Below are 14,922 nucleotides of genomic sequence, written 5' to 3' on the forward strand. Positions count from 1 at the left end.
AATTACCATTTGACCAGCAATTTTAGCTCCCATTCAGATCCACTATTTTAGACTGCTGCCCCATCATATTAACATTGAACAGGTTATGCGCATAAATCTGTAGTATCCATTTCTTGATTTGGCAATGCCACACACTAAGGTTTTTATTTAAATACATACGTATTTCTCTGACTTTTGAGCATATAAAATATCACCTATAAAGCTGCTTTATATACTGGAACGGGGACATACAGTTTTCAGTCAAGATGACCAATCCTTTCACCTTAGCTACCAACCCTCCCGCAGTTTCAGTGGGCTAGAGGGGGGATTCAGTGGAAACATTCACATTAGAAGCATTTTGACAAATTGTTACAAGGATTTTTTTTCTGGTGCAGATTCACACGCACCCAATGTGAACTTGGTCCATTCACAAGCTCCACGTAGACAGCCTTCTTGAGTTTTACAGACCTTCTATTGCTAGAAGTGTTCATATATGTGTGTACGTGTTTGTGTGTGCACATATACATGCATATACACAGAACTCGGAGGTTCAATGCAAGATTTGTATCGTCTTGTAAACCAGCAACAATGACAAAGGAAGAGATTACAATTCTATCGTTAAGATACAGTCCAAAACATCATGTCTGTTACTATCATATACCCTTTTACACATATATTAACACTTTCTATAGGAAAGAAGTTTCATACATTAAATATTGACAACCTTGTAATGTATTAAATACATATTTATTCAATATTTTATTAAGATTATTAAAAAAAATAATCTTAGATACTCTTTATTTTCACAAGGTGTATGCAATTATGATGAGTAACCTACACTTAGGCTCAAACAGCCTAATCCAAACCCCATCAACTTTAATGGGCTTTAGATCAAGCATGTGAGAGCACTGTAACAAACACTGTTTCAGGAGGTAATTCCCATGCAACATCAAACTATGACAAGACACAAGAGGCTAAAAATGGCTCATCATAATTTATTTTATGTTAAAATGTACAGCTTGGGGGGGGTGTTTTTTTGCAGTTTTTATTTTTGTTTCTTGGGTGGGGTTTTTTTGTGTGTTTTTTTTTTTTTTTTAAGTGACTGACTAAAAAGATAACAGATAAATACAAGAGTGTCACTGGGTCCTATTTTTACATGTATCAAGCCTCTTCTGTTCGGCCCTTACAGTCACTCTGTACAGGTACAAAGGCTACAAAAAAGGAAGCAATATAAACAGACACAAATAACTTTTGCCTTTTTACATGCGATCTGTAAGCTTAGTTTGAGCTATTCACACGCTACTGCTCTATTTTTTCCCTTAAAAAATAACTCCAATATTTTATAAAGATAGAAAAATCTACAGATGGAATGAAAATGTAAAGTTAGAGGCATTTCCATAAAATAGCAACTTTACACCAAATTCACTACTTTTTTTTTAAATCCTGCCAAGTATTTGGACATATATGAAAATGTTTCAAAACTTGACAAATAAACACTGAGATGTTTCAATCAACAAAAAAACATAACAGTATTTATAAAACAGAAAGCTGCCTTTTTTCCTACCCCCAGCCCCAAAGAAACTGGTCACAAAAATGGAAAAGAGTCTCAACTTTACACTAAACATACAGCAATAAAACCCTTTGAACTAACCAAAATGTGAATAGCTTTTGCAGCTTTTTTTTATTATTTTTTACAAGTTTTATAATTAACAAAAATATAGTTCTGTTTTTTTTACCCCTCAAACTAGGGTAACCTAATCAAGGCAAAAAAATTAAGAAATGGCTTACTGTTAAGCACAACACTTGTACAGTACTACAAAATGCACTGTCACTAACAAAGACATTAGCGGCATGCGGAAGTGTCACCTTCAGAAACAAAATAATACAATAAAAGAACTGCTAAAAGGCATTTACATGTGGGGAAAGGAGAGAGAAAAAGCTCACGATCCAGTACTGTCTGATAGTTTTGGAGTCTATTTATCCACATTTTTAATGGGAGCAGGCACATAAAATGGCTCTGAACCATCAGCTGCTGTGTAATTGCAGTTCATAGAAAGAGTTCTTCCTTTCCAGAGAACTTCAAGCTCAATGAAATAAACAAAAAGTGGAAAACCACCTAATTCCCCCCAAAAGAAAAGAGAAGTTAAATCCCACAAAGTTAAAAAAACAAAACAAAAAAAACAAAACAAGAAATAAAGAAAAAAGAAAAACTTGTATAAGGCTTTCTGCTGCATACAGCTTTTAAATGGTGCCAACAAACGTTTTTGCATTCACACCAATTGCTGGTTTTGAAATCGTACTCTCCAAAAGATATTTGTGCAGATCAATCCAATATGCCAGTTTGGTAGTCTGTCTCTCCAAAGGGCCTACCTTCTCATGTAGGATCCATTAAGAGACTGTTTAGACATGCCTGTATTCATGTAGCCATGATGCCCCGGAGGAGTATACATCATGTTACTGTGGGGTGCTGTCTGCATTGGTTGCTGTGCATATGGCTGAGTTCCCATCATCCCCATCTGCATCTGCATAGGGTACTGGGGTGTTTGATTCATATACCCATGATTACTGTGATATCCACTATTCATCATCGGTTGGGACATACTATAACCATTCATAGCATTAAGGGTATTCATATTCATGTTCACTGAATTGACATTATAAGCTGGGGCTGGCATCAAATTTACACTCATGTTCATACCACGCTGCATTGTTAAGGTCCGCGCAGGCCCTTGCATGGCCACAGTCTGTGAAGCACGCCCATAAATTTGTGGCTGATGGGCTGCAGCAGCAGGTGGCAGAGGCGTGGATTTGGTTCTTACAGAAACATGACCTTTGCTGGCCATCTGAGTCTGCAGTCTTTGGGTGTGGGATATCCCAATATTTGATGAAGTCATATTACGCTGCAAAAGGGGAGGTGGCAAATTCATGGGAGGAGGAGTAAGGTTGGGGGGCGGGGTCATGGTAGCCTGTGCTTGGGGTCCTCCAGGAACAGCATGTGGAGACTGAGAAAGCTGAACGAGCCCTGTATTACTTAAGGGGGTGGACAAAGAGGCACTGTTTGCATAGGAAGTTACAGCAGCTGAATGGCTGTAAGGCAAAGAATGATCCATAAGCGTGTTAGTTAACTGTTGCAGTTTGGCAAGGCTGAAGGTGGCAGATGGCTGTGAGTAATGCCCTGCTCCAAATTCACTCTGCCCCATTCTTTCATATAATCCAATGTTGGCATTGCCAGTCTCGGGGATTTCAGTTAACTGCATAGGTGGTGTAAAATTAGCGGCCATGCTGCACTGGGATAACTGTTGGTTGCTGCTTGGAGGCCTTTCAACAACACAACCTTGGGGAGATTTTACGTTACAAGTGGGAGGAGAACTGATGTTTGTTTGTTGCATCATACTGCAGCTTCCATTAATGTTAGACATCTGCTGTGTCACTGCACAGCTACTCTGTGTTAGGTTACTAGATGTAAGGCTACTGTACGAGCAACTGTTTTGTGAAGAGTTGTTTCCACAGATACTACTACCCATTGTAGAATCGTAACTGCTTGGGTTTTCATAGTTTTCTGTTGTGCTCTCAATGCTCCCTAAGTCACTAAACCCACTATCCACAACTTGTTGCGAATGATCAGAAACTGAAGGGACATCCATCATTGGGCTGGTCTCCATGTTCTGTAGAGACGGCACAGAAATGGCACTTTGATCTGGGCTGATCTGAGCATAGCTGTTCTCTAAAGGAGCAACATTTGGACTATTAACAGAACGAACTGACTGGCTGGGATGAGAGTGCACAGATGAAACCGGGCTGCTGTGGTCAGACTGCTGACAATCATCCAGTGTGGTCATCTGGGGACTTTGGTCATTATGGGCATAGTTTTGCAAACTTCTACAGGCCTCTTGAGTCTCTGCACAGTCCTGAAACGTATCTTCATGTTCGCTTGCTTCTTGGGTTAGAGACTGTACTGCTTGAACTGTCTCTGAGTCAATCTCCATGGTCTCAGTACTCTCTCCCTTGAAATCGGAATGTAATTCTTCACCAGTTTTTTGGTCCTGGTTGTTATCTGTATGATCATCATCAGATTCAGGCACCGGGTCTGAATCTGGAGCAAGTTCCTTCTGGTCACTTTCACACTCATCAGCTGCAAGGTCAACACCACAATCCATTAAGTCCTCTTGATTTGAATTACCAGTTTGAACATTTACGTCTAAAAAAGATTGCTGTGTTTCCAGCATTTCTTTGAAAGCTTCACCAGGCAATTCCTCTTTCTCCACTTCTGTTGAACCCATGTGGCTATCATCTTCATCATCTGCATCATGATCCTCATTGTGAGAAGGTTCTTCGTCATCCTCCTCCTCCTCCTCCTGATCATCCAAATGCACAGACTCCTCTTTTTGCAAAAACACCTCTTCTGCTTTGTCTTTTTCTTGATCTTTCGAATTGATTCCACCTTCTTCTACATTGCTTTCTTCTTCCCCAGCTTTCATCGTATCATTTTCTTGTTTTTCAAAGGGTTCACTGGGTGGATGCAGAGGTTCAGGTTCTACCTCTTTTACCTCATCATCTGGCGGTGGCAATACTTCAACAGGCTCTTTAATCGCTTCCTCCGTAACAGCAGGAACTGAGCAGGGCTTGTCTTCAGCTACTTCCTTTTGTTCCTCCACCAGCACCTGATAGTCAGGCTCCATAGGAGTCTCGGGTGGAGTGTATAAATTAAGCTTAAAGCCAGGTTTTCTTTCTTTGCTTTGCCTCCATTTAGATGGACCACGCTTAACTCCTTTGGGCCAACCCTGCTTACTCTTTAAAGGTTCAAGATTGTCTTTAGTGCTTTCTTCCAATACAGCTGCATCCTCTGTATTATCTTTGGGAGGCAATAAATAGAGACAAAAGAAAAGTCTTAGCTTGCACAAACTAATCAATATTTTCAAACATAATCCCAAAAGTAATTATAAACTCAAAATGTATTAAGAAACTCTGGAACAAGAGTTATAAACAGATCTCAAACCACAGTAGAATGACATAATATCTACAGCTGAAACACACTACACAGATATGTAAAGTTCTTCTTGTTTGGTGGCCTTTTAACAGTGACCATCAGAAACACTATTTATACACTAGAAGAATCCCAGAGATTTACATCACAAGACATGTAAACTAAAGTAAAAATATTCTCCAAATATTGGATTATCAACCTTTGTTTTTAGAATAGAGGTATGCCATCACTTTATATAGATATTGATCTAATGCATATTCATCTTTTTTGGTAGTAGTAACACGAGAGCCTGGAGTTCCCTGTTTGGCCATTCTGGAGGACAAGGCATAGTAAGAATATAATCGTGCCTTAGTACCAACACTGAAAAAAAGGTCATTCATTCTGTTATCTTCTCATAGGCAGCATATCATGACACAGCTCACAATACATGACAAAAGCCAAAAGATAATTGAAATTAAACACAGAGTGCATCAGAATACTAAATTAATCCATTGGGTAGGGTTTTTTAATAGTCAAACACATTCACTCCTCTCCTCTCTCCCCAGATACCACTCACATATACACCAGAAAAAGGAAGAATTCTCAGGATATAACATGCTGCATTTGGGAGTGTAACGGCTTCAGCGATACTCCTTTGCCAAGTTCTGCCTCTCACTGTAGTGTTATAACACTCCTACAGTCAATTAATGTGATGACATGGTCCATGGACAAATACACAGTATCAGTCTAGTTAAAGCAGTGCAAACCTGACCACTGGAACATAGCTGGAACACTCTGAATTTGCTACTATTAGTTTAATTCATTTCTGTTGAGAAGCAGGAAAAAGCTGTAATATTCTAATGTACCTGTGCACCGGTTTGTAACAGCACCAACATTCGTAAGCATGGTTGCTCTAGTCGCACAAAAGCTGTTTAAAATAGATATCAGTGCATGATCCCTCAACTGAGGATCGCAAAGATTAAAACTTCCCATGCAATTATGAAAATACTGAAATAGTACCAACTAGCTTCTTAGAGAAAAATATATATATACCCGAGAATCCAGTCATTCATTCTGGAATTAAAACTTGTAAGTATAATTTGAGAGCCAGGAGGTCAAGGAATGAATATACGTTCAGAATAGCTCATTAGTTATTTCGCTATCCATCCATTAGCTTTTCTGCCAGGAAATATCCCTGAAATCAAACTAGATAAGCAGCTTTGAAAGAACACAGTTAAAACTATCCCTCTCTTCTTGGGTGAAAAAAATAGGGACCCCAGTGCTGAGGACATATTGTGCCCCAGAAACAACAAGTGTTTCACTGAATTACCAACAATGCTGAATAGAAAGATATTTGTGTAAATCAAATCTTACTTTTTGCTTGTATCCTTTACAAAGGATACAAAACCAATATTAGACAATATTCCAGTGATACCCCTGCTCTGTTGAGTATGAAATGCCCTGTTGCAGGGACATAAAAGTTGTTTTTGGCAACACGACAAGGATTGCAGTGCTTCAGATTGGAAAACATTTGTTTTCTGGATACAAAAAAACAGATTATAATATTAATGGGTCAGGAATAACAAAAGAAGTAAACACAATAGAAACAAAACAAGAAGTCTGATGCCACCACTGAATTTTAATAAACTACGTGCGATTAATGGCTCCAGGAGCATCTCTAAGCAGAAAGCATTATTAAGATCGTAAGATTTTAAGACCAAAATGGCTAAATACATCTCGTTAAAAACTTCCAGATTTATAACAAAAGTAAACACTGCCTTTGAAGGCCACCTGACAAATTAATTTTGTGAAGATATAAGAACATTTTCAGCTTACTTGTACAATTGTCATCACTCCTGTAACAATGAATATCTTTCTCCTCCTTGTTCTGCTCTTCCTCCTCCTCCTTCTCCTGTTTCTGCTGCCCAGGTTGATACTCAAAAGCTTTTCTAATCACAGGCTTCAAGTCATCATCTTCCCCATCCATCTCACAGGTAGGTTCCAGCTGCGGCATGGGACGCTCTTCGTCTGAGTTATCAAACGGCTCATTCAACACCTCTGTTGTTTCCGAAATTGTCTCTGTTGTAACACTGCTATTAATCCTTCTGCGTTTACGGCCCCTTTTCTTTTTCAGTACGAAAGGTCTCTGAAAAATAATTCCACAAATATAACTCTTCCTACATGCCTGTTTGTTAGCTTACTCTGGACATAAATAAATAAATTTTTGTAAAGTGAGTTTACAGTAATCTATTTACTCATTCAAAAAAAACCCCTTACATTGCATCAAATTCAAAAGTAGACAGAATATAGAAGTAAAATGTCTACAGTTAGAGCAGGTATGTATTTATACATGTACAAACCTTTTTGTAGGTGAAAATTAAGACTAGAATTTTCTACATATTGTAGTGACTTTTACCTTCTTCTGTCAAATAATATTCATAGCAATATTACATAAACTGTACTTACACATTTTTCCTCTGTAGATTTATAATTCCCCAACAACCTTCACAAGTATCAAAGTTTATTCTTCTACATTTCTGGTTTCTGCTATTTTAGAAATAAGTATGTATATAGAAAAACAGATAACAGCAAAGGAAGTGCACCTCAAGCTTCACATGGTCTCAACAATACACTAAAAGAATCCTACAGTTGGCTGCTATGAAGAAAAAAAATGTTCAACAGTTTATATTTCTATTATTCTGCATTCTCACAGATTTATAGTTAAAGTTTGCTCATCTAAAGTATAAACAAAGGGACACTCAATTCCCTAATTCTCACCAGAGACACCTAAATACATATGCTGAGTGCTTTAAAATTTTGGGATGCTTAGTTTACTAATGTAAACCATTCAAACAGTTGATTTTTCAAACAAAATTAAGAATTACGTAAACGCTGCAGTAATCAGATTTTAACATTTAAATCTCTTGGAAATTAGAAGAATATGGGTTAAAAAAACCCTTCTGTTTTAACAGCGTTTGCTTTCGAAAAACAGTATTCCCCTTTAAGGAGTTCCTATATTAAAAACAATAAAAAGACAAACCCCACAAGCTGGACTCCATCTTAAAATGAAAAAAGGAAGAACCATTAAAATATTGAACCAATACCAATGCCAAACAGCAGAGGGCAATCACTGGTTTAAAAATTAACAGGAAATTCTGATTTTGTGTGTCACTGGTACTTTACAGTTCTGTGAAAAATCCGAAAGATAAAAAATCGGATGGAGAGGAAAAAAAGAGAGAAGACAGGAGCTGTTCAGTGTCCAAACACTATAGGAAGGATTGAAACAGTCTAGTAAGTGTTCATAAAAACCCAGATTGTTATTTCGATGATAACGATTTGATTGAAATCAGAGATGAATGACTAAACCAAACCATTGAAGTAACACACCTTTCTTTTTATGGCCAGTGACTGTGGCTTTGTCAGCCGGGGAGGCGAACTTTGCTGAGTCTCATCCCCGCCATCCTCTTCGCTGCTTTCCTTAGATTGCTCTGTGGCTTGCCCTCGCTCCCCCACCACTGCCACACTTTCTGGAGGTCGCAAATATTTATTTTTAGATTGTACTTTTGCAGGTGATTGCCTACTATTAGTTCTCGTGGAGAATATTTCTTGCTCTTCCTTTTCCCAGCAGCTAGCTTGTTCCATCAGACGCTCAGCCTGAAGGGTTGAGGTTAAAATAACGGGTCACTGAAACAGCATTTACTTAGCCATATCCTTTACATTCAGCTAAAAAGTTACAATAAGTCGACCCTGATTAGCACCGCTGGCTAACCTAGCAACAACATTTCAGCTGAATCATCTAGTAGCTCCTTTACAACAGTTAGGATAACAAACCAAAGAAGATTGCATTTCATGGGATATTTAGCACTATTAATGATGCAGCGAATTGATTTAAGTTCTTTAGCACTACATTACATGCCCACTGACATGGATCACTTTGAGCAAGTTCATAACACAAAGAATCGATTGACACTGCAGCCCCTGAGCTCTGCACCAAATTTGATCTGATTACATGCTCTTCAACTACCTCACGAGTGATAAATACAGCTTCATGACAAGTGGTTCATTTTTTAAGTTTTCATATTCATCCCCCCAAAGTTACCACGTCTTGCTGCACAGCTTACAAAAATTGTGCATTACAATAGTATCGGTATCCTCCATCATTAAGCAGTGATCAAAGTTAAAACTACTCTGTTTAAGACAGCCTAATGTTGAATATTCAGAGTGATGAAATCCAAAGGAAGGGAAATTCAGAATAAGAAGTTTCAGCTATTACCTCCTTTTCTGCTTCTCTCTCTTCTTCAGAAACGGCAGCATTAGAAACTAATAAAGGAGTCCATCTCAAGCTTTCAGGATCCACTTCATTGATGCGTGGATTCGCTTTCAGTTTCTCCATATGACTTGAAATCAGCTTTTCCCTTCTAATAATTACAAATCTACAATCCAATAAACAGTAATTTATTTTATAAAGTGATCACCTTAAACAGCTTTCCTACAGTTTAAATCCTTTTGCACAATAACCTGTGAAAATAGATGGGTAAATAAATGGATACACCAAACTAAAAATATCAGCTGACACACATAGATAACATGCTTACACTACTGACTGTTTACGAAGAAGAAGTGAGGAAACAACCGTTTATGAAGTGAAAGCTCAATACTAAACATCACTAGGGCAGAGAGGAAAGTAAAGGTTTTATAGTTGACTACCCTAAATCCATGCAAGAGGTTTAGTGTTGGCACTTCAGTCACTGCCAGAACAATTTCCAATTTTAATATGACATACAAACATAAACAGAAAACAGTGTGGATCATCAAGTGAATAGTGAGAAAGTCGTTAATATTACAACTGAAGACGGCAACTAATTGGATAAGAAATCAAGTTAGAAACATAGATTTTCTAACAAAGCATAACAATGTACCTTAGTCCTATGCTGATGCAGTAGAAAACAACTTTCTAATTACTATGAAATGAAGTAGCATACCAAAAGTAGGTAAAGACTAACATAACAGCATACACTAGCACATATCCCACCAAATTCCCCTGTGACAAAGAACTATACAATTTTAAACAACAAAAAATATGTTGGGGTTTTTTTTTAGCAAGGATTTCAAATGCTGTAAAAATCAGGTAGGTTAAGTGACAACATTGCTTTTCACTGAGAGAATGTTTTTAAAAAAACCCATCAGATCCAGGTGAACCCTTTTCACAGAATTGTGACAAACCTCTACTTCACTACATGCAAGAAAAATTAACAAAATGTAGGAAATCGTAAGAAGCCATACCCGATTCTCAAGGTAAGTGTCTGGCAGGAATTTCAAAGATGTGATTTCTTTTCCTGGCTCAGCCACCGACCTTCTAGATACCTTTAGCCAGGTCAGTTCGTGTCCCTGTCTAAGCTTTACTACCTGTGAAAAAAGACTAACTGACCTTGTTCATAAAGTATTTTGAATTCTACAGATGAAAAAACGTTATTTTCTAACTGGGTGTCAGTATTCAGGGCCTATAATAATTTGTGACAGGGCAGAAGCTGCATGTAAGTAATGAATACATATTTGATTCTCCCTTAAAATGCCTTTGTCCCATCAGGTTGTCCATAAATAACCACACCAGAAAGTTATGGTTTTAATGCAATGACAGCACTCCTCTTGCTACTCTCGTAACACCATCCTGTAAGCCAATCCCCTTTTTGAAGAATTGCATTCTTACTAGTTCAAAACGTACTAGTTTTGAATGCTAGTGCTGGTGCACATAAAAGTTACTGGGGCTGAGCTATTCCTGATCTTAATTTTATTTTTTGGCAACCCACTGTTTGTAAGGCAGTTTTGCTTAATTATAAAGTTTCTACGATTGGAATATCCAGGAAGAATTACAAAGATCTTCAGAAACACAAATACCATTGAAAGTCATTTAAGGCATTTTATGAAGAAAAAAAAGCCTAAACAACAAACACAACCCACTTAAAATCTAAAATATCAATCAAGATCATTAGGAAAGGAGATATTCGCAAAACAGGAACTCACATTCCCAGTGCACTAATTTTCAACATTGATTGTAACATTAAATAGAAACTTTAAAAAGTCATTTGCATTCCCAGTACCTTGGGCAGGAGGACTTCATGTAGAGCTGATCTGATTCCATGGCTTGTGTGAATTCAGTAATGATTGAAAAAGGGGGTGCGGAGAGAAAGACTGCCACCCACAAACCCAAATTTTTCCCTCACCGGTATTCGAAGCAAAGATATTTGCAAAGCAAGAGTTGGGAACTGTACTTACGGAAGATGATACTGAATGAAACAAAATTCTTCACTGAAAATGTTTCAAGCTGGCCACACCCTTCTAATAACCATTAACATGAGAGAGGATCCAAAAAACCACCATTTGTTTAGGGAGAAAAACTCCTTATGCAAGACCCAGCCGTACTGACTTCTTCAGTAAGATGGTTATCATTCATTTTAAAGTCAGAATTTTACACAGACATTTTTCACATCAACTGTTTTGTAAGTAGAGAAAGTGAGTGTTTTGCCTCAGTATTTTTTAAATTTTTACAAGATTCACTGACCTATCTTCTCTTTTATCTATCATGCTATGTTGCTGCAGGGTTGTGGCAATATCATGTGGACACATTCCAGTAGCTCGACTCATTCCTTTGATGCTGATTTGTTTTTCATGGTGGCAGTTAAGGTATTCTAATATGACGCTTTTCCAATAAGCCAAGTATGAGAGACGACCCAGATCAGACAATGGCTTTTCAGGGGATCCTGCTTGACCCTCTCTTCTAGAGAGTAAATAGCCTAGAAGGAAAAGAAACAGAATACCTTACTGAGATAACAAAACTAAAGAATTTTAACTACTCCTTAAGAAAGTTGGTATTAATAGAAAGATCAGCATGACTGTTTACACTATTGGTAACTCTTGCAATTAAAGAAATCCTATCCATGAAAGACATTGGTTTTCATCATTATAGTGACATAGAAAAAGATTAAATCCTTGTAAGAGACTCAGATCTTATGTTATGAGAATCAAACATTAACTAACCCCCCCCTTCTAATCATAAGGCAAGGAGGAAAGAAAAAGCCAACACGTTTCAGAACAGGTCTCATCATACATGATCTCATGTAGAACTACAACTGTCTGGCCTTTTGAGAAACTTTCACACCTGAGTTACGTCACTGAAGCCAAGAATTTTCAGAAGAATCTCAAGAGGAAGTGTCATGGATAATATCAGTTAAGTCAGTTTTCTTCAAGAAGTCCCAGATGACATAAGTTTTTGATTAAAGTTAGTTGTTTTATTTCAGGGGTGACATATAATTCACAAGTTGAATTACTAGGAGAATTACTTAGGAGAAATAATTAAAAAATAATCTCCCTTAATTCACGTTTAAGAACATTCACATAATTCCAGTTTGCAGTCTTCAAGACAGTAACCGATCAGCTATTATACAATACACCACCTTCATTTTATATTCTGTGTATGTTGTAAGTCCTTTTTAACTCTCTTCAGCTTTAAGAAGCTTTTACAATTTAAAGTGGAACACACCTGCTTGGAGATAACAGAAGAAGTCTGGTATTTGCCACCATTAAAACTAATTCAGGAGAAAGAAAAAAAATAACACAATTAATAAAATGTATCCTTTCATGGTAATTCATCCCTCCATGATACATATTCTGCACTGTGCCTTTACAAACACTACCAAAACATGGGCCTTAAACATCAGGCTTACAAAAAGCTTATTCCACCATAAGCATAGACATCATGCTTATGCAATTACATTACTCAAAGTCATTTGGAATCCACCAACATACATGGTTCTTTTGCCTTCCAATATTCTTAAATACTTTTTTTTTTTTTTTTTTTTTTTTTTTTTTAGAGTTGGAATCCCTCATTTTATTTTTCAAAAAGATTCCTTTAAAACATATCTAGTACGGCCACGTCACATTTGCTAAACAAATCCTCTTGACATCTTCACAAGTTTCTCCTTGTCAAGGTAGCTATAAATTAAAAACGTATGATTAACATCCAGCTTTGAGTGAAGCAGTGGCTGTTTCCTTATTTTGCTGTATGTTCTACCATATACAAACTGTACACACATATCTATTTTTTTATATATATATAAAAATATGAAATGCACACATACATACATGTATATTTACTCAGCCTGAAACAACGGTCTTCCCTTTTTTGGGAGCAATACAAAAGGTCGACAGAGTTTGGAAAATATATATGCACTGGTCATCATACTCTAACCTCCAGTTTGCATAAAAATGTTTACACAGAAAAGCAGACATCCTACTACATTCCAAGTGATAGGTAACAACGTAGATACTGAAATAAGTAGTGTGCCCTTCATACCTATTAACATGATTTATGATAAAATGCCAGAGCTTCAGGAGGAACACCATCCCACATCTGCCTACTTCTACATAGCACACTGACGCCTACGTAAAGCCTGCCTACGTCTGCATGGTACCACTGGAAACTCAGCAAGTAAATTTATTCTGTTTTACAGAAGAAAAGCTACCTTAAAACTGAAGAAAAGGAACGTGTTTTAACATTTGAAGTTGCAGCATATTAAAGTTTTTTGTAACTAGATGATACATCTTAGTACTACATGTAACTGTTATTGACAGGAAAAGCCAAACGTCGCATTCAAAACCAGATTGCATCCTGAATAGTTTGAAGGTAAAGAATTGTTGTTTTACTTCCAGCTGCACAAAAGGAGACCTACAGCATATAGCCTATTCTGCATAATTTTAGACAAAGCTTCACTTGTACCAAGAAAGAATTTTGGATCAGCTTGTTTACAACATATAAAGACAGGTTTTATACTAAGACATCATTGCCTACAGAAAAACATGCAAAACTGCAGCAGTACAAGTAGTGATACAAGTCTCAACACAGGAAGAGAGGGAGAATAACCTAGATTTTTAAAATAAATCCATGAGGAGAACTTACAGTTGCTTCAAGTAACTTTACAGTTTAACCTACCAACTTCACATTCAAGAAAACTTGGGCACTAATAGAAGGTGTTTGTAGGCTGTTTACAAGACCTGGATGTGATTCTTGTATTTCACTATACTTTAAAATTACTTTGACAAGAACTTTCTTCCTCCACTTCCATTTTCCTCATACGTAACAGGGCTATAACTATACTTTCTTGGTAAACATCTTACGAGGCTTAATAAGAAACCACTATCAAGACTTTGGAATCATTAGTTAGGCAACCACAAGTAGCTTTAGAGTTTTACTAGCCTATCCTTGCTCATCGGCTCCTTCCAATGGCTGGGGACTTTGAGACTAGTTCTTAGTGGTCATTTTCACACGGTTTTACTCTACATTAAGGCAGTGAAACTTCACCTGCATGACAATAACATCTGTCGGTATTCTTCTCCTTCCATTCTACAATATAACCTATGCTTATCCAAGATACTCACATTCTATAGGATCAAAAATATAAATCAGAGGTAACAGTCTCAGTTACACGTAGCGAGCACTGAATGGAAAGTTTCTCTTAACCGATTCTGCGATTTGAATGACATCTATTAAATTAAACTTACCAAAGAGACGCCAAATAATTGATCTAAGTTGCAGGTAAATAAAAAACACTGATCTCGGTAGCTCGTGTATCTATCCTGAAGCATCTGAAATGAGTACAATATGCCCCTGTTAAACAGATACCCCCAGTGTCATTGTGTCTGTCTAATCTTAATAATGGATAGCCTCAAATTGGAAACCTGAAAGAACTTTCTTAAACTATAACCCCTACACAAGACTATGAACAACAGCAACATTCAGAGAACAAAAATATAGCTCCTCCCCACCCCCCCCAAGAGTAAACAAGTCAGACTGTATGTTACACAAAAAAAACCCCCACAACAAAATATAGGACCTAATCTAGAAGAACAAAGAGTTGTATATCTTATCTTCTGGGCATATGAGTGATAGTATCACAAAATTAAACAGCAAAAATACCATTAATGAT

General features: G+C 37.2%; 1 protein-coding gene across 2 annotated transcripts in view; it reads right to left on the reverse strand.

The window, feature by feature from the left end:
* Window positions 1-954: 954 nt before the first annotated feature.
* The window catches only part of KAT6B (lysine acetyltransferase 6B), a 118,265-nt gene continuing 104,297 nt past the window's right edge, over window positions 955-14,922 (reverse strand). For both annotated transcript variants that reach the window (XM_076338465.1, XM_076338463.1), the window contains exons 13-17: window positions 11,502-11,733; window positions 9,216-9,375; window positions 8,330-8,596; window positions 6,779-7,088; window positions 955-4,831 (exon numbers count right to left, since the gene is read on the reverse strand). In XM_076338465.1, coding sequence (XP_076194580.1) covers window positions 2,346-4,831; window positions 6,779-7,088; window positions 8,330-8,596; window positions 9,216-9,375; window positions 11,502-11,733 — 3,455 coding nt within the window. In that variant the 3' untranslated portion in view covers window positions 955-2,345. The remainder of the gene's footprint in view (window positions 4,832-6,778; window positions 7,089-8,329; window positions 8,597-9,215; window positions 9,376-11,501; window positions 11,734-14,922) is intronic.

The sequence above is a fragment of the Aptenodytes patagonicus genome, chromosome 5 (genome assembly GCF_965638725.1).
Source record: "Aptenodytes patagonicus chromosome 5, bAptPat1.pri.cur, whole genome shotgun sequence".
NCBI classification, from domain to species: domain Eukaryota; kingdom Metazoa; phylum Chordata; class Aves; order Sphenisciformes; family Spheniscidae; genus Aptenodytes; species Aptenodytes patagonicus.